Raw genomic sequence first — 20178 nt, 5'->3', positions numbered from 1 at the left:
TTTGTCTTTTTGTCTCTCATAATGATTGTAAACAATAGGTAAAATTCCAAAAAAGTGCAGTGCACCTTTAAGGCTCGCCATTTATTACGAAATGTTTCTTATTATAAGCTGCTGTCTTTCACGCCACTTGGTTGTTGGTTATTTGAATGAAATCTCCTTTTAAATCAACCCCTCCATTATAGGATGTGCACATCTGATTACTCCTGTTTGATTAGTCCTAACCCCAGCTTGCAAAACAGCAGCTCTATGTTAATTTTGCATCACATAACCAACCCCACCCACCACCAGTGTCATTAAGAATAGATGTTTAAGGCATGTGTGTGTGCAGTATATAGTGAGTAATTACGCCACACCTAATTCTGTAGTCACAATATTGTGCTTTGTAAGTAAAAGCACAGCAAACAGTGTTCATTCCCTGCATGCCATCACTGAACTCCACATCTAACAATAAACTGAGGTTCTAAATGATCAATCAACAGTCCACCCCTTTTTGTATCTTTATTTCCATGCTTTGGAATTAATTTTGGAGTGAAGATTAAGAAAGTTCATCAGTCATGTTAAGACCCACCTGTACTGATGTTGGGCTTATTTAACAAACAAAATGCAATTTAACTCAAATACAAACATTTTAATTTCAAATTGGTAGTATTTATATTCATAAACAGGCCTTTATCAGCAGGTCTAAGCAAAATGTATATAATTTGACTCAAAAAGCCAAGAACACAGAGCACTATCCAATCTAGTGGAGAGCCCAGGGCGCCATCTTTTTCTGCCATCATCTCAATGGCCTAGTGCCACAACAGTTTGTCTGGCAGAGAAATGTGTGTCAAGCTGAGCTCAGAAGGGTCTGTCCAGCAACACTTGGATAAAGATGTGCCGGAGTCAATATTGTCATGGCAGATCTTTGCACAAAGGCAAAGATGTTAGTTATTTGGGTTAGAAGAGGGCAATGACTCTGTCTGGGCCATATTGTATTAAAAAAGGGAAGAGTAAGAAAATATCTACTTGACTTATCCATTGTGTGCAGACTGATCTGACCATGTATCATTACGTGTAAAAAATTACATAAGCGTATGCTTAAAACGCCTGCAGGTACATTTCTGTGCTTCATTTTATATTCCTTCTTTGTTGCTCACAACTGTGGAATTACAAAAGACTCTTATGCTAAGATTCAATTACTGATATTGTAGGCCAGTCATGTTAAGGCAAGAATGTTTTTAGGCTATTTGTAATCTCAGCGCTTCATGTAGAGCAGAGCACATGAGCAGTCAAGTGAACTGATAACAAAGAACGATTGACAGGAGGACATTAGGCATTATGTTAGCTTGCTAGCACTGGTCCCTGCCTATGTACATGCTGCTAAACGTATGTGTGCATGTGTTCTTCCTTGACTTTACTCTGCCACTGTGTTGGAGGTGGTGGTGTGTTTCTTCTCTGTGTGGTCTATTGTGGGTCTTTCAGGCTTCCATACGTACTTGATCAGCTCCAACCAGACCACCAACGAAGATGTAAGTACTGATATAAATATACATCATAATGCCAAGTATTCTTTCATGATTTAAATGTATAATTGTGTATATGATTTAGGTCTGTCAAAAATAACGAGTTAACTACTGTGATAATCCACAAAAAATTATCGCTTCAGTCATGTCTACATACAGATTAATCGTGCAATTTATTTTGACCGGACATGGTCCTTTATTTTAACTGTGGATGGTTACCCGAACAGCGCCGTAGGTTGTTATTAGAGATGTAACGGTCAACGTTATAATGTTAAACCACGGTAAAACTTCCCATGGTTACTATTACCATTTTTAATTAAAATTATTGTAAGACCGTGATTGGTAACACTGATAAACTCACGGTCTGGTGACACTGCTCATTTACTGAAGAAGCAATTTAACACTAGATAGCTTGAGTGCTAACATGAAAATAAGAGATATGGAGGTTATTTTTGTCTTTAATACAAAAACTTTTTTTTGTCACTGAATTTTGTGAACTGAATTTTTAATAATGAAATTTAATCTTGCAAAACAGCATAAAAAAAGCAATTAACTGGGCTACCTTGGCATAATACAACATAATAAACACTTCTGACCACCAGGTGTGCAGTCACACACACTAGCACTTGACCACCAGGTGTCACGTCACCAGTGTTGGGACTAACGCGTTACTTTGTAACTGTAACGCCCGTTAATTTCGGCGGTAACTAGTAGTCTAACGCGTTTTTTTTTTTTTATATTCAGTAACTCAGTCACCGTTACTACATGATGCGTTACTGCGTTATTTTACGTAATTTTTTATGTAGTATCGGCTAGAAACAGAAGATCTGAGTGTGTTTTATTGGAGAGTTGCAGTGTCGTCCTTCTGATTCTTCCTGTGTCACAACAGGGACAAGAGAAGAAGCGCTGTGTGTGTGTCTGGGTGTGGGTGTGGAGAGGCGAGGGAGGGGGGGCGTGTCTGTGTTTACTAACAAGACATCATCGTGGAGCTGAAGCCGAGTTTCTTAACATGGAGAAATTCTAGACTGACCATGCGTCCTCTTTTCCCCGACATGTTCTCTTTTGCGGGGCTGTCCAGGCGGAGTTTCTTAAATGCCTCAAATGTCCGGCATTTTGAGTTAGGGTTGCATGTATTTTCAATGTACATTCAAGGTTAAGAAGGGGTTAAAAACATAACAAATTATGAAGGTGTGCGCACGCAGCAGCATTCGTGAGGGAGGGGCAGAGATAGAGAGCGCGAGAGAGCGAGGGAGTGGATTGACTGATTGAGACTTTTATTAGTAGATTGCACAGTACAGTACATATTCCGTACAATTGACCACTAAATGGTAACACCTGAATAAGTTTTTCAACTTGTTTAAGTCAGGGTCCACGTTAATCAATTCATGGAGAGACAGACAAGACACCCGGTTTGCTTGTATTTTTTTATTGTATCGGTTATCGCTTTCCGCCAGTGTTTTGTTTTGTTTATATTTGCCGGGTCAAATTTCCGTCCCCGTTTATTGCGTTTCTATTTTGATTCGCCAAAAGTTTTATCAATGACAAATACTGCCTCAGTTTGCACTCGATCAAGTTTACCGCGAGGGGCTGTCAAAATAAAGACTTCATGGTAAGCACTAAGGTGAGTGTAAAGTCAACATTTTTAACTCCAGTAAATGAGTTATTTTAGTCTTTTTGAGTCCATGGAAACTTCACTTTAATCTCCCGCTGGATCCATATCGTTCGAGGATCGAGGTAGGGTAGCTTCAAGCTAACCAGCACCCGAGCAGACTCCTCCACCCCAAAAACATACTTTGCAGGTCCAAAAACGGGGCAATTGTTTGCCTTTTGAAGTGTTAATGTGCGAGGAATGTTCAAAAGGAGTCTCTTGGAGAAGTGGCTGAAAAGTTAGCATCGCTGATAGTGACGTCATCACCGTCATTGTTTACTAAAGCAGAGATGGTGACTGTGCGTTATGATAAACACGAGTGCGTCGCCAGGCTCTGCTTTTTATCCATAGTTTTATCGATAGTTTTATCAGATTTAATTTTTTATTATCTATAGCAGGGGTGTCAAAAGTTTGCCCTGGAGGCCATTTTGCAGCCCACAGCTAATGTTTTAAAGGCCCACGGCACATTCTAAAAATACTATTAAAATAAACAAAAACATAACAAAAGTGAAATAAAAAAGCTTAAAGGGGAAATGTAATTTAGAAAAGCAAAGCTGCAAAGCTGTTTTTTTTTCTTTCAAACTGTCATTGCTCAAAACATAATATTGAATCAAAATCAATGTTATTATGAATTATTGACCTATTCAAGGTTCCGATTACTTCACATCAAATATTCCACTTTGAAAAATATTTTTGGTGGAAGATTTTGCATATTTTGTGTTTGCCATTAAAAACATTGTTTTGTTTGACAAAAAGGGTGGAAAACAAACAAACAAAAAAACAACATAAAAAAAACTAAACCATTTTGAAATGAGGATTAGATCTGTAGTTGATGTAGACTCCAGAGATTTAAGCGTTAATTATAAAATGTATGTATGCCCTGGCACACCATTATCATCATTTCATGTCCGAAGCAAAACACTTTTTACACTTTTATCCTGAAATAAATACACCTACAACTTATTAAATAAAAACATAGAAAAAACTACCAGCAGCGGTAAAGTTTAGATCCATGAAGGAAATAAGAAAGTGAATGAATGTTTATAACTGAATACATTTATGTAGACAAATTTGTTTTCTTTTTTTAATTTTTTTTTTTAATGAATTAAGATATAACAGGATAATGCATACGTTTATCTTTTTTTTTTTCAAAACGTTTACAAAAAAGTGGGACCCCAAAAATTTACTGTGGGACCCCATTTTTATGACTTGATGGGGTCCCTGGGACCCCATTTTGAAGATTCTTAGTGCCAACACTGCTGTCAACAGAGGAGAAAAAATGCTTTATTTAAATACATTTTTTATTTGTAAAGCAAGTTGGAGTATCATTGGCAAATTTTCACCTTGGCGTGCTGCCCGCCTTGGCACGCATGTTTGTGTCCTCTTTTTGGGATTTCAGAATATGGTCAGCCTAAGATATTCTCACTACTTTTCTTTTGTCGAGCACAAAGAAAAGAACATTTTAGTTAAATGTAAGTTGTGTCTTGGATCAAAGATCCTATCTACTGCCCAAAACAGCAATTCAAATCTGCTGAAACAGCTACAAAAGCAACATGCTACAACAAAGCTAGTAAAGAGAGACACACTTGACCTCCACCTCAAACAGCGGCTGGATTTTAACGGAGGCACTGCTAGCCAGGACAACATTGATAGAGCCATTGCAGCGTATGTGCTAGAAGACATGCAGGCTATTTCTACAGTGGAGTCACCCGCTTTCAGGCAGCTAATTAGCATGATAGCGGGCGTCAAACGGCAAATGGCATGAAAACATTTTCCAAGTTCCTGGACACAGTGGACAGTGAGTACATAAACATGGAAAGCAAGCTAAAGAAAACACTCCAAACTCTGCCTCTGCTCAACATTCAGCACTGAAGGTACACACACTCTGTCAATTCTCTTATATACTCTTTCATTCTAGACTTCTAGAGTGTTTGATTATCACATCACTTTAAATGTATAGACTATAAAGTTCACAAACATAAAGAGGGATCCTAGTGGGCCAGGCCAATCTTTAATTTTCTCTAAACTAAAACTTGGGAAACGTGTAGAGTGTTCTGGCCTTCAGTACAGTGTTGATCTCATGAAGACATGGTTTTATTTCACAATTCCTTGAGAGAAAAAAATGCCTGGTTAGGCTTTGTGTATGTCATGTGTACCTTCCTTGGGTGAAGCCAGGTTTACAGCTATGTTGTGACATGTTGTTATTATGCGGTTTGTTACTTATGTATGTTATGTTGCAGCTATTTAAAATAGTTTTGTCAATTTGTTCTGGCCTGAAATAAATTGGCCCTTTGAAACATATCTTTGTTTTTGTGTGTTGTATGTAGATCACATTGCTTAGCAGAGTTCAGTGATGCAAATGCATGTCAAGTTGATCAACAGATTGTATTATTCTCCAGTGCAATAAAAGTACTGAAATGAAGGCCAAAAGGGCATTATTGTGAGCTTTAAAAAAAAAAAAGTAACTAAATAGTTACTTTTCACAGTAACACATTACTTTTTGGTGTAAGTAACTGAGTTAGTAACTGAGTTACTTTTGAAATAAAGTAACTAGTAACTGTAACTAGTTACTGGTTTTAAGTAACTAACCCAACACTGCACCTCACACACACTAGCACCTGACCACCAGGTGTCACGTCACACACACACTAGCACCTGACCACCAGGTGTCAAGTCACACACACTAGCACCTACAATATATTGCTTTACATTGAATTTAGATACACTGAATTTTTATACATTGAAATTTTTAGCATAATTTGATGTAAAAAAAATTAATAATAATTTCATAATATTTAAATGCGAAAAATTAAATTCAGTTACAGTGTCAAAAAAAAGCTTTCGTAATAAAGACACAACTTAACCTCAATAAAGAGACATTAACATATTTTTCCATTAACAAACAACATTCCCCAATCTATACTTGTACAAACACATTACTGTCTGAGTTGTCTTGGAAGACGTTTTGCCTCTCATCCGAGTAGGCTTCATCCGTTCGTGCTCATAGACTTAGACTTAGACTAGTGGCTGGTGCCAAAATCCCAAATGTTTATACTTCAAAAACCAGGAGGGTGTGCCTGGGCAAGGATGGCTTTGCCCTACCATAGTGAGAAAAACAAATGTTTTGAAGCAAACGAGCAATCCTACTGTCAAAGCACACGACAGTCGTCAAAGTGTAATTTCCCCTCGTTAGCATTGAGGTATTGTGTGGCAGAACGTTCGCTGTGGATCGACTACTACCAGTCCAAAATAGTCGGAATCCCCCGCGTAACCATTCCATTCAGTTGTAAACAAATGGCACAAATGGCAGTGCATTCATCATTACACTGGATGGATTCATATATTAGGGAACCAAAACAACCACTAAGCCGACGCATGGCACAGCATTGACGGGCAAACTCTTCAGGCCAAGACTCAGCTGTCTTGTGACACAACCAACACATTTTTTTTTCTTTAATAAAACACAAAAACTTTTACAAATTGAAACGAATGATAAACATATTTAAACACTCAAATAAAAATATCCCGCCCTCTTACAGCTTCTCCTATGTAATGACGTATGTACATACGTACGTAACACATGCACACGCAATAGATTTAGGTGTTGTTAGCTAATAACAATTTGGATAACTAGCGTTGCCTATCATTGAATGTATATTCTATCATAACAACAACATGAGTGCAAATTGTCCGTTGCTTCTCTTGGACTGCTTTTGTATGTGCACACACCCCCTGTGCGTACACGTTGATGAGACCGGGTGAGTGACAGCCATAAACACCAATCATTTTTAGTCGAGCCGGTAAAAAATTTTTTACGTTAACTGTGTAAATGTGAAAAATATAGACAATTGTCAGACAAATGTGATCTGTTAAACCACTAATGGTAACATAAGCATTTCTTGTTATATTTTTTGTTTTGATGAATGTTACTGTGAGGAAGTTGCAAACAGCACCTGTAAGTAGCCAGAACGATATTATTATTAATATATTATAATATTATATTTATTTTGCCAAAAAAGTATACTGTGTGGCTATTTATTTATTATTGTATTTAATTTTCTAAATAAAACTTGCCTATAACAAGTGGGTATAAGTACTTTTTGAGCCCACCCAACAATACTGTGCAAACAATGATAACCGTGATAATTTTGGTGACAATAACAGTGATATGAAATGTTCATATCTTTACATCCTTATATGTTATACAATCTGTAATCAGGTCAATGCATACCATACATCAGTGCAAAGATGAGTGACGAGACTCCAACTGATGTACTCACTGGCAAATTTCACTTTAAAAAAAAACTTATTTGACTTTGGATTCAACTGTTACCAGGTTTTGAGCAAATAAATGACACAATTAAAAATGTATACATTTTAAAAAATGTTCCCGGATGACATTGCATTTGTGTCCAAATATTCAGGTTTTTTGTTAAGTTAATTTAAATTACACAATCAAGTAATAACCTGTGATTAGTCATGATCAATTAACATTTCAAAGTGTGATTAATCTGATTAGAAAAAAATAATCATTTGACATCACTAATATAAATATATAAATGTGTACCGTACCTCACAAAACGATGATATGCATAATGATAATGCAATGCACGATAACGCTAATATCTCAATATGGCAATACTGTGATTACAGATAATCGCCCTTATAGGGATGAAACAAAATGAAACCACAAATACATGTCATAGTTTATATATTGCAGCATGATTTAACCACAGTACAAAATCGCAATAGTGCAAAAACACAGTTTACTGTGTAAATAAATGTAAATCTAAGACCTCAACTGATTGTAACAGAACTTATCTGGAAACAATAAAAAAGGTTATTGAAGAGTTTTCAGAACTTTAACGTATATCAACAACTTATCATTTCAAACAGGCAAATTCCTAATCAAGATGAAAATAGCAAAAGTTGTACCATCCATCCATCCAGTTTCTACCGCTTGTCCCTTTTGGGGTCGCTGGAGCCTATCTCAGCTACAATTGGGCGGAAGGCGGTGTACACCCTGGACAAGTCGCCAAATTGAAGACAAACACTGGTTTACAAACTATAGACCTGTTTTCTTACTTCCACAACTTAATAACATTCTTCAATAATTATTTAACACCAGATTAATCCTAGTATTTTAATTAAACAAATTAGAACAACATTTGTAAAGTTACAAAGGACTTCAAGTTAGTGTTAATTGCAGATGACACAACTATGTTTTTTTCAGGAGAGAACACAGAAGGTAATACAAATAATAACACAAGAAATAACAGATTGGCAAGATGGTTTGATTTAAAACAGACTATCTTTGAATCTCAATAAAACTAAAATAATGCGATTTGGTAAGAGTAGAAGAGAAAGTCAAACACAAATACAAATAGACATTGTAGACATTGAAAGATTAAAATAAACCAATAGTTTGGGTGTAATAATAGATGATCAATTAAACTGGAAATCGAATATAAAAAACATAAGAAATATGTCAATAATAAATAAAGCTAAAAATTTTCTGGACCAAAAATCACTACATATTCTCTGCTGCTCGCTAGTGTTACCATATCTGAGTTATTGTGTAGAAATATGGGGAAATAACTGCAAAAGAACACTTCATTCACTAACCCTCTTAGAAAAGAGGTCAGTTAGAATCACATAATGTCAGTTATAGAGAACATTCATACTCTTTATTTATTTAATCATGTGTATGCACATACAGCATTTAAGACCTTTAATATATCAGTATGTGGAAGTAAATTGTGGAATGGATTAAACAAAGAAGTCAAACAAGGTACTAATATTGATCCAGTTAAGAGACTGTTCAAACTCAAAGTGCTTAAAGTACAAAGAAGAACAATTCTGATTAACGTCTTGAACCTTATTTAAAAATGAGTTAATCTTATTCATTTTATTATGTGAATTATAAATTATTTAACTATTTATTTTTGAGGACCTTATTTACTATTTTTGTTTGTGTTTAATACTAATTGACTTGCTCATTTGTCTATTAATTTATTTACTGTTGTGTTACAGATTGAGTACAAAAAAATGTGTTAGAAATTGCTACGAAACAAAAAGGGGTAGGATTAAATAATCTCTGTTTCTTCCTACTCCTTTTCGGTCATTTAAGTATAAACATAACACAAATGTTAAGCATTTAAATAAAACAATCAACATTTCTATTACTGGTAAGGATGGATTGATATAATGTTGATGAGTATGGCTTACAGTTAATGAAAACCTTGAATTAAAAATCTCCAAAATTTGAGGTTTTCAAAAACTGTAAGTCATGATCATAATAAAAGCCAAAATTATAATAAACAAAGGCGGGACATATCTCACTTTGCTCACTGGGCACAGTTTTCTTTTGCGAGCTCGGGGTGTTGGCAAACAAGGTGGGTGGCCAGGCATGTTTTTTTTAGACGCTTCTTACATACTATACTGACTTTGTCCCATCCACACAATAAAAGCTAAAGTCGTTTTAGCGATGCTCCTCCATGATGACATGTAAAACGGAGACTTGCCTCATTAAGGAGGAACAATGAAATACTTTTTTAGCAATAACAAAAAACAATCCACTGGCAAGAGTGCATTGACAATCAAATCATGAGGTTAAATACCGCAGTAGTTCAACAAATAGATGTTTGCCACAATCCTAATACCAAAAGCAATGTTTGCCAATTTCTGTATTTTTAAATATACAAGTACATTCATACTTTTGATGTCAGCTCGCTTCTTCTTTAATTTGGGTATTGTGCGCTATTAATAAAGCTGTATTAGTCTGACAGTTTGCAGCATGACCATAAAGCTCAAATGATGCTGTACACAAAGTGTGCGTCTACACACCATGCACACACATGATGGTTGTTGATTCTACCAAAGCTGTGACAGATGCTTTTGCTGTGTTCCAGATTAAAGGCTCGTGGTCTTCTAAAAGAGGGAAGGACAACTATAATCCTTACAGCCATGGAAACATAATCACCAATTGCTGTGCAGCACTATGTGGTCCCTTGCCACCCAGGTATGATGCTTATCACTTTGTGTTCCCAGATTTTTAGAGAACTGTCCCTTTATTGTCTATGCATTGAAACACAACATTTCCCACTCATTCTCATGGTCAGTTGTTTTGAATGACCAAAATAGAAATGTTGGTGTGAAGAACTGCTTTTTGTTTGAGTTGCCTGTAGCCTTTTTGGAATGCATAGTTGTTTAGACACAGCAAGAGCTTAAAAGATTTTAAGCGCTTCCTCACAAAAGAATGTAGAATGTAGAGCTTTCATTTCACGCTGCTGTTTATGTTATTAAAACAAATTTAACTGCCACAACAACATTCTCATGCTTATGTGGTTGTCAATGTTACGGCCATGCTCTTTCACGTCATCCCACATCATCTAAAGTTAAGAATGTGCTCTTTACCACCCATACAAGATGCTATCTCCTCTTATCTTTCTTTTCTTGCTTCTGCAGTCTCGCTGTCGATTAAATAACCACATGGATGCAGTTACTATGGACATTAACCCAGTAAAAAATGACAACACTCCCTAGCTGAGCACATAAATGTGTGCCAATAGGAATGTACCTGTAGATGCACACTCACCCTGTGCAAACAGGAAACAAAGTGCAGTGGATCTTTGTGACATTCTTTGCGTCACACGAGCATGACTCAACAATAATTACAGGAGGTTAGCAGGCGAGACCCTTCATGGCACAGGTGGCCGCCATCTGGCTGTGTGCTTGTGTTAGGCCACAGGAATCATCGCACTGCTGGATTCACCAGCCAGAAAGGAATGTTTGAACTCAGTCTCATACTATGCAAGCAGTGCTTCTTTCACGCCCCCTAACACACCTCGACTATTGTCTACTAATGTTCATGTTCTCTTTAGCATGGTATTTTTAAGTCGTAGTGTAGTTAAGTGTTGTCCAGAGCGACTCTTCAACCTTTGCATCAACCCAGCATGCTTCCACTTACACACACAATAGGCTCTGTTGGCAGTGCTGACTCACAAGGACCATCTGCACTCATGTAATGTAATATCTAGTAGTGAACAATACATTTCTCCTCTCTTTGTTTCTCCCTTACTAGTCTCATTGATAGACGGGGCTACATCCAGCCAGACACGCCGCAGCTGGCACCGCCAACCAACGGCATCACAATGTATGGTGCTACTCAGTCTCAGCAGAGCCACATGGTAAGACAGTCATCTGCTGCTTTGGTCACTACTGTCACATGCTAACATTTCGGACAGAAACATGCATGTTGAGGGCATGTCCACAGCAACATATTTGTATTTTTCTTTTTCTTTTTTTATGTGTTCTGGTCCTCCATCCATTTCTAACTGCATTTTAGGTCACTGTTCTTGCAAAAAGAGTGACGATTTAAAACAAATTTTCACTGATTGTTAATTAGTTACAGTACATTTAACACTGAAACTATGTAATTACTAACTGATTACTAAATACAGATTGTCTAAAATAGACGTTTTAGCACCCAGTGTTAAATTTTAGACACATTGAATGCAATTTCATGTCATAGCACATACAGGTGAAACTCGAAAAATTACGAATGTTGTGCAAAGGTTCGTTTATTCCAGCAATGAGATTTACAAAATAAAACTAATACGGTATATGACATAGGCTGATTACATGCAACTCGAGATATTTCAAGCCTTCGTTTGATATCATTTTGAGTATTATGGCTTACAGCTAATCAAGAACTTCAATTGAAAACATCTAACTTTGTATGTAATGAGTTTATATGACGTATTAGTTTCCCATTTGAAGTTGAATTTAGGGCTGGGCGATATGGCCTTTTTTTAATATATCGATATTTTTAGGCCATGTCACGATACACAATATATATCTCGATATTTTTCCTTAGCCTTGAATGAACACTTGATGCATATAATCACACCAGTATGATGATTCTATGTGTCTACATTAAACATTCTTGTTCATACTGCATTAATATATGCTCATTTTAAACTTTCATGCAGAGAGGGAAATCACAACTAAGTCAATTGACCAAAACTGTATTTATTAAACAGTTATTAAGCAGTGGCACAAACATTCATGTCATTTCAAAACAGAAAGTGCAAGATTGTCAGAGACATTTTAAAACAAGCCAAGAGTGCACTTTTGTGCATGATGTCACTAAGATGACATATCAAAACAACACTAAATTAAAGTGCACTTTTTGTATACAGAACGCCACTACAATAGTTTAAAACAAATAAAGTGCACTTTTGTGCATGATGTCACACAAGATATTTCAATAACTGTCAAATAAAAATTAGCTGCATAATAGGAAATCAAATAGTGTATGTCCTCCGCTGTGTGGTAGGTTACTGCGGACGTTATCTCCTTCTGTTGTTGACTATTTTTTTCATACGGTATTGATGTGGAAATGGTTGCCTCGGCATTTTGTTGGTATGGCACCGAACTAAGGCTGAAACGACGCGTCGACATAGTCGACGTCATCGGTTACGTAAATACGTCGACGCCGTTTTTGTGCGTCGACGCGTCGCATATTTACGTCACACTACCCTCATGGCGAAGCGCAAAGCAGACGATCAAAGAAGACGATGCGAGCGGTGCGAGCGAGGGGGGAAAAGCATGCCAAAAGTGGTCAAAAGTGTGGGAGTATTTCAATAAACGGCCTAATAATGTTGTTGTATGCACACTGTGTCAAGCGTAAATGGCCTATCATAGCAGCACAACGGCTATGAACGAACATTTGAAAAGAAAACCATCAACTAGTCAATCGTCCGCGCGAGCATACGTTGTCATCATTACACAAAAACATGAATGTGTCATTTGTATCTGCTAGGGGTGGAACGGTACGTGTTTTGTATTGAACCGTTTCGGTACGGGGCTTTCGGTTCGGTACGGGGGTGTACCGAACGAGTTTCTAAGCTAAAGCTAAAGTCTTAACAAGCTGCATTGCTCCTTCTGCCTCTGTCTCAGCACGCAGCATTGTCCCACCCACACAACCATCTGATTGGTACACAAAAAGCATTGTCAGCCAATCAGCAGTGTGTATTCAGAGCGCATGTAGTCAGCGCTTCAGCGTGGAGCAGATACAGCAGGTGAGCATCAGGCAGCAGACTCTCCCCAAATGATAATAAACACCTCCCAGTCAACTACTAGTAACATCACTATGAGCCCGTTGACCTTCTAGAAACTTAAACTGCACCTCAGCTCACTCGCAATCCTGGCTTGAGGTGAAGGCTAATTAGCTCTCAGTTCCAGCCACATCGACCCCTTCTGAGCGCCTATTTTCAGCTGCTGGGAATATTGTAAACAAGAAAAGAACCAAAGCATGTAGACATGCTAACCTTTCTTCATTACAACTGTTAGACACTCACTGGAATGAGTAGAATTGGTTATTGTGTACTGTGTTGGACTGGATGTTTATTTTGCACATTTTAAAAGCAATACCTAATGTTTACAGTTTTCCAGAATATTTAAATTGGCACGTTTTTGTATTGGATGTTTATCTTTATTTTTGCACATTTTAGCAAATAAGCAATACTTTCACTTTTGCTGAAATGTTTACACTTTTGTTACAGAATATTTCGTTTTGCACTTTTTTGTATTGGATGTTTATCTTTATTTTTGCACATTTTAAAGCAAAATAAGCAATACTTTTACTTTTGAAATGCTTATACTATTGCAGAATATTAAGATTTGCACTGGATGTCGACTTTTATATTTGCACATTAAAAAGCAAATAAGCTACTTTTAATTTTGTTAAATGTTAAAAGTTTTAAATGTTTACATTGTTACAGAATATTTAGTCATGTTGTTGTCAATGTTGACTGAGTGGCCATACTTCTTTTTTTTTGTAAATAAAAGCCATGCCTTTTGAAAAAACGGGCCTACATTTATTTTTTCATCTTCATTTTGAATAAAAAAATAATCGGTAAAAGGAAAAATAATCTATATATTAATCGAAAAAAATAATCTATAGATTAACCGATTAATTGAAAAAATAATCTATAGATTAATCGATAGAAAAATAATCGTTAGCTGCAGCCTTACACCGAACGGAGATGTTGACATGCGAAGTTTCAAGCACTCTTCATTCTCTAGCGCAGGGGTGGGCAATTAATTTTTACCGGGGGCCGCATGAGCAACCCGAGCACTGCTGGAGGGCCACACCGACAATATTTCAATTAAATTTTGCTCAAATTATTTTTGATATACCGTAAGATAGATAATAATAATAATAATATTTTCATTTAACGTAACTTATCTTTATACAAAAGCAGATGGCTTTTGATGGTTTTATTTTTAACACTTTCTTACACAACACTTCCTGACAATGCAAAAATTTCAATTTCTGTCACTTTATCCTGCATCCTCTTAGTTGTGAACGTAGCACGCCTGTAAGGTGATTGGCGAAGAATGAGGAAGCGTTGCTGTTGCGGAAATGAGGAGTGAGGATAAATGTGCGTGTGGAAAGAACGAGATAAGTTGAGCTGTGTTAGTATAGCATGCTCAATAAAAGTTTAAAAAGAGCATCAGACTTGTGTGCACTTCTTCTGGACGCTACAATTGATGTCAGAAGTGGGATGAAATGCCTCCCAGTTCGCCTTGCCATCAAACCTGGGAGTCTTCATTGAGGGCGGAATTCCCCCGTGGCAAGCAGCGTGGCTGCACCTGTAAACGCTGCCCCTCTCTCTCTCTCTCTCTCTCTCTCTCTCTCTCTCTCTCTCTCTCTCTCTCTGCGGCGAGCTCCTCACGTGGCAAGTACCTCCCGATGACGTAGCACACAAACAGTGCAGTAGGCGCACAGTTTTACTTCTGACACCAATTGTAGCATCCAGAAGAAGTGCACACCAAGTTTGACGCTCTTTTTAAACTTTTATTGAGCGAGCTATACTAACACAGCTCAACTTATCTCGTTCCTTCCACACGCACGTCTCCTCACTCCTCATTTACGCAACTCAAGAAGACAACATCTACTTCAGCAGGTCGTTACACTATATTCTTTAAACACAGCAACGTGTGTACCACAAATTAAGCACACGGCTTTACCTTTACTTGGCAGTGCATGTCTTGTTGAAAACACGCCATTCGTCATCAACTTTTCTCGTTTTAGCGTCTCGGGGATAACCGGGCATCACTTGTCGCTGTGCGCCTTCCCTCACAGGACATACGCACATAAATAACACTTTTCAAAATAAAAGCAGCACAGTTGTATTGCACGCATTACAAAGATGTTTTTTTAAATTTGTTTTGTAATTTGTGATTGCCGCTGCGCGCACGAGCTTACGTCCACACGGAAGTAATACAAATAACGCTTTTCAAAACAAAAGCAGCACCGTTGTATTACACACTCGAAATAGATACTTTTTTAAATGTATTTTGTAATTTATAATTGGCCTCACGCGGGCCGGACAGGGACGTACAAAGGGCCGGATGCGGCCCGCGGGCCGCAGAATGCCCAGGTCTGCTCTAGCGGGTGACTTTTCAAATGATGCTACATATTAGCAGTAATGCTACTTTTTGTAGCAACGCTTTTGCCCCACACTTGACAAATTACGGTTGTCTGTTCGACATATTCCCACTTGAAGCCAAACCACCGCCAGACAATGGACCCCCTGCTGTTTTTCTTGGGAATTAATTATTCCTTCATTTGTTACCAGATTCGCACCTTCTTTCTCTCATAATACCACTCGCACCACAGCTAACGTTACCCATGCCGCTACCTCTCTGCTCCGCGAGGGCGTATACGTATGTGACGTATGTAAGAAGGTGCGCTTGTTTTATGTCTATTTGAGAAGGAGAGACAAGAAACAGTGGGAAGAACCTGTAGTGTAATGCCCGCAGCTAGAAGCAACTGCGTGAGAACATATACTCGAATATCACGATATAGTCATTTTCTATATCGCACAGAGACAAAATCGTGATATATCGAGTATATCGATATATCGCCCAGCCCTAATTGAATTGCTAAAATTAATGGACTTTTGCACCATATTAACATTTTTTCAGTTTCATCTCTAGTTTGTCATAACATCATAGTTTTAAAAGATCATCTTCAGCTAACCCCCTACCATGGCACTATAGTAATTATTTGTGGAAATTTTGAGCATTCCAGCACAATTTTTCCATCCAGATGTTTGTATTTGTCATTAATGACGTCCTTCAGTTGAATGAAACACAGGTTTGCCGTTTAACTGAAAATGTCAGGGTCTACACTACTTATATTTTAGTTTTATCCTGCCTACATCAGCTTCGGCAGAGGTGTCTGTGTACTGACAGCTTCTTATTTTATTGATATATTGTAAGAACCAAGTACCACAGTGTGAAATATGTGTGTCTTTATTAAAGTCAAAATAACTTTAAAGACTCTTTAAAGTTATTTTGTTTTATTTTGACAACTGCGATGATGTGGCGACTTGTCCAGAGTGGACCGTCTTTCCACCCGAATGCAGCTGGGATAGGCACCAGCACCCCCGCGCCCCCGAAAGGGACAAGCGGTGGGAGATGGATGGATGGATGGATGGAAATGAAAACAAAGCCCTTTGCTAACTACAAACCACATATAGAAGCCTGACAAGCCGTAAAAGCAGCGTGTGATATGATGGCACATGACACTTAAATAACATAAATCTTTCTGTATACTGTTGGATTCAAAGAGTGCGCGAGCATGACATTTATCTTTAATCGGATTGGGTACTATTTAAATAAAATATCTAATGACGTAGGGCATAAACAATCAAATGACTGTCAAACGTCTTAGAACAAGGGAGGCAAAATGGACTGTAGTATTTAGCTTTTACAAGCATGTTAAATAGTTTAAAGTATAATCTGTGGGCGTGGGAGGAATCTGCATCCAAAATAAATCAATTAATTATCCTCATGATTAATGAAGGACATTTTCTCAAATGACCAACCATAGCCCTAACTTCTTATACATACAGTGCATTTGGAAAGTATTCACAGCGCTTCGCATTTCCACATTTTTTTATGTTACAGCATCATTCCAAAATGGAATAAATTCATTTTTGTTCTCGGACTTCTACACTCAATACCCCATTATGAAAATTTGAAATGTTTTTATTTTTATTTTGCAAATGTAATCAAAATGAAAATAACACATGTGCATAAGTAGTTACAGCATTTGCTCAATACTTTGTTGATGCATCTTTGGCAACAATTACAGCCTCAACTCTTTTTGAATATGATGCCGCAAGCTTGGCACACCTGTCTGGGCAGTTTCATCCAATCCTCTTTGCAGCACCTCTCAAGCTCCATCAGGTTGGATGGGAAGTGTTGGTTTTCATCCAGGATGTCTCTGTACATTGCTGCATTCATCTTTCCCGCTATCCTGACTAGTCTCACAGTTCCTCACAGTTCCTAGGGGTGGCAGCATCATGCTTCACTGTAGGGATGGTATTGGCCTGGTGATGAGCGGTGCCTGGTTTCCTCCAAACATGACGCCTGGCATTTACACCAAAGAGTTCAATCTTTGTCTCTTCAGACTAAAGAATTTTGTTTCTCATGGTCTGAGAGTCTTTCAAGTGCATTTTGGCAAACTTTTTGTTAAGAAATGGCTTCCATCTGACCACTGTTTGGTGGATTGCTGCAGAGATAGTTGTCTTTTTGGAAAGTTCTCCTCTTTCCACAGAGGAATGCTCTGACAGAGTGACCATCGGGTCACCTCCCTGACTAGACTAAGACGAATGCAGCAAAGTACAGAGACATCCTGGATGAAAACCAATGCATCCCATCCAACCTGATGGAGCTTGAGAGGTGCTGCAAAGAGGAACGGGCCAAACTGTGCAAAGATAGGTGTGCCAAGCTTGTGGCATTGTATTCAAAAAGACTTGATACTGCAATTGCTGCTAAAGGTGCATCAACAAAGTATGTGAATACTTACGTACATGTGATTTTTTTATTTTCAGTAAATTTGCAAAACAATCTTTTTTTACATTGTCATTATGGGGTATTGTGTGTAGAATTTTGAGGACAAAAATGAATGTATACAATTTTAGAATAAGGCTGTAACATCCCAAAATGTGGAAAAAGTGAAGTGCTGTGAATACTTTCCGGATGCACTGTAATACTTAACTGCAGGGGTCTGCAATGTTTTCCAGGCCAAGGACCCACCAGACTGATGGACAGGTGGAGCGGGGACTCCCTACCTTGACATTCTGTATATAAATGTGTTTTAAATTAAACTGGTCCTAAAGGTACCTTTTAATTCTGCAATATTAATAATAATTGCAATATTAATTAATAATAATATTATAATTATTCAGTACAGTGTTGCTAACAGCCAGCTGGCAACTAGTGCACTAATCGCTAGCTGATAACTAGCACACTAATTGCTACCTGTAAACTGGTGCACTAGTTGTTAGCTGACAATTGGCACGTATATCGCTAGCTGACCACAGACGCGTGAACCGCAAGCTGACAACTGGTGTGCTAATACAATAATATAAAAAATATTATGTTTTTATTTGAAACCTGCAAGGTGCAGTGAGTAGGGTGGCCATGTCACTGCCATGTTTAAACTACACTGCAGTGTGTTGGAGCAATGCTAATGTGTATTAAATATATTCAAATCAGTGGGAAAATTGCATGAGGACTATAACGTTTAAAAAGGCTAATCAACCAAACATTTTACGGGGAAAGCATCCAAACTCCACATAACACATTCTCTGTTGTGACGTTCTGCAGAGGTACTGCAGACCCCCTGGGGGTCGCTAGCCCCGTTAAAGCGCTCTGCTTGAGTGTGTTTCATGTGAGTGGCTGACATTTTCTTTTTAGCACATCCATGTCTGATGAGGTGCGATAATGTTTGCTTTTCGTCAGGTTTCATCCCTGCATGTAACTAACAATGGTGTTCTCTGTCCCCAGCAGGAAATGCACAGGAATGTTGTCAGGAATAACAACAAGCTCAGCCATGTTGTCTGCTGACTTGTTTAAGTGACAGTGTCTAATCTTATGTGCTCGTCCTCTTAGCGACACACCAAACAATCCTGCACGGAATTATTTGAATTGCATTAAACTGCAACAAATCAATCATCCGAATAAAATGTATTTACTTGCTAAACATAGGCTTCCAAAAATAGTTACACACACTATCTCAGTGGACCTTTTGTTTGGTCCAGTACTGAAAGATAAAGACTGCAGATACCAATCTAATGGACCCGTGTGTCGTTTGCTTAATGTAGACACATTTGATATTGGGGTCATTACTCTTGCATGAAGTAAAAATTTGATAAGATAGAGGGCCGGTACTTGAGGTCAGAGGTCGCCAATGTGGGATGACCTTGCTCAAAGTCTCTTGTCTAGTGTTTAGCACGTCTGCCCCACAGTCAGGGGATACCGGTTCCATTCGCTGTTGGAACGTCACAACAGAGAATGTGTTATGTGGAGTTTGAATGCTTTCCTCGTTTTTCCCACAGTCCAAAAACGTGCACGTGAAGTTCTTGTCCACTGTTGTGAACGTGCGTATAAATGCTTGTTTGTCCAAGACTCCTTTTCCACCATATTTCCTGGAACTAAAAGGTTTCTGTGACCTGTTGTTTTTCATTTGCACAACTCACAGTTGTCACTCTGTCGAACGCTGCAAAGCAAACCTAAAAATTCCAGGAACCTAAAAAGTACTCTGTGTGGAGGTGGTCCAAATTTGGTTCCTGCAAACACTTAGGGCTTATGTTTGTTGTGTCATCACTATCAATTTAGAGAGGATGGACACAAATAATGAAATTATCTGCTATCTCATCTTTTAGGTCAGTGAGACTGAGTCAGACAGGTGAGATACCAAACAAATGTACACATTTGTGGTCAGCACCTTTAGGTTGTTCTTTATCTGCCACCTCATTTACACATTCATCAGTGTGTGAATGTGTGTGTGTGAATGGGTGAATGTGGAAAATAGTGTCAAAGCGCTTTGAGTTCCTTAAAAAGGTAGAAAAGCGCTATACAAGTACGACCCATTTACCATTTACCTCTGCACCGCTGGTGATCTTTTGTCTATCGCTGCACTACATGACTGCTCACCGCCAC

The 20178-nt window shown here is 38.0% G+C and overlaps 1 protein-coding gene across 7 annotated transcripts in view; it reads left to right on the top strand.

Annotated features, from left to right (window-relative positions):
* The window catches only part of zdhhc14 (zinc finger DHHC-type palmitoyltransferase 14), a 146479-nt gene that overhangs the window by 123982 nt on the left and 2319 nt on the right, over positions 1 to 20178 (top strand). For 5 of the 7 annotated variants that reach the window (XM_062041946.1, XM_062041948.1, XM_062041943.1 and 2 more), the window contains exons 7-9: positions 1406 to 1508; positions 10062 to 10171; positions 11234 to 11339. In XM_062041946.1, coding sequence (XP_061897930.1) covers positions 1406 to 1508; positions 10062 to 10171; positions 11234 to 11339 — 319 coding nt within the window. Of the gene's footprint in view, positions 1 to 1405; positions 1509 to 10061; positions 10172 to 11233; positions 11340 to 18257; positions 18293 to 19901; positions 19925 to 20178 lie in introns of those variants that run through there. The other 2 variants (XM_062041949.1, XM_062041950.1) reach the window with 2 other exon arrangements.

Source organism: Entelurus aequoreus, linkage group LG03 (assembly GCF_033978785.1).
Source record: "Entelurus aequoreus isolate RoL-2023_Sb linkage group LG03, RoL_Eaeq_v1.1, whole genome shotgun sequence".
NCBI lineage: Eukaryota > Metazoa > Chordata > Actinopteri > Syngnathiformes > Syngnathidae > Entelurus > Entelurus aequoreus.
The sequence above is the reverse complement of the archived record's forward strand: the minus strand, read 5'-3'. Positions and strand labels throughout refer to the sequence as shown.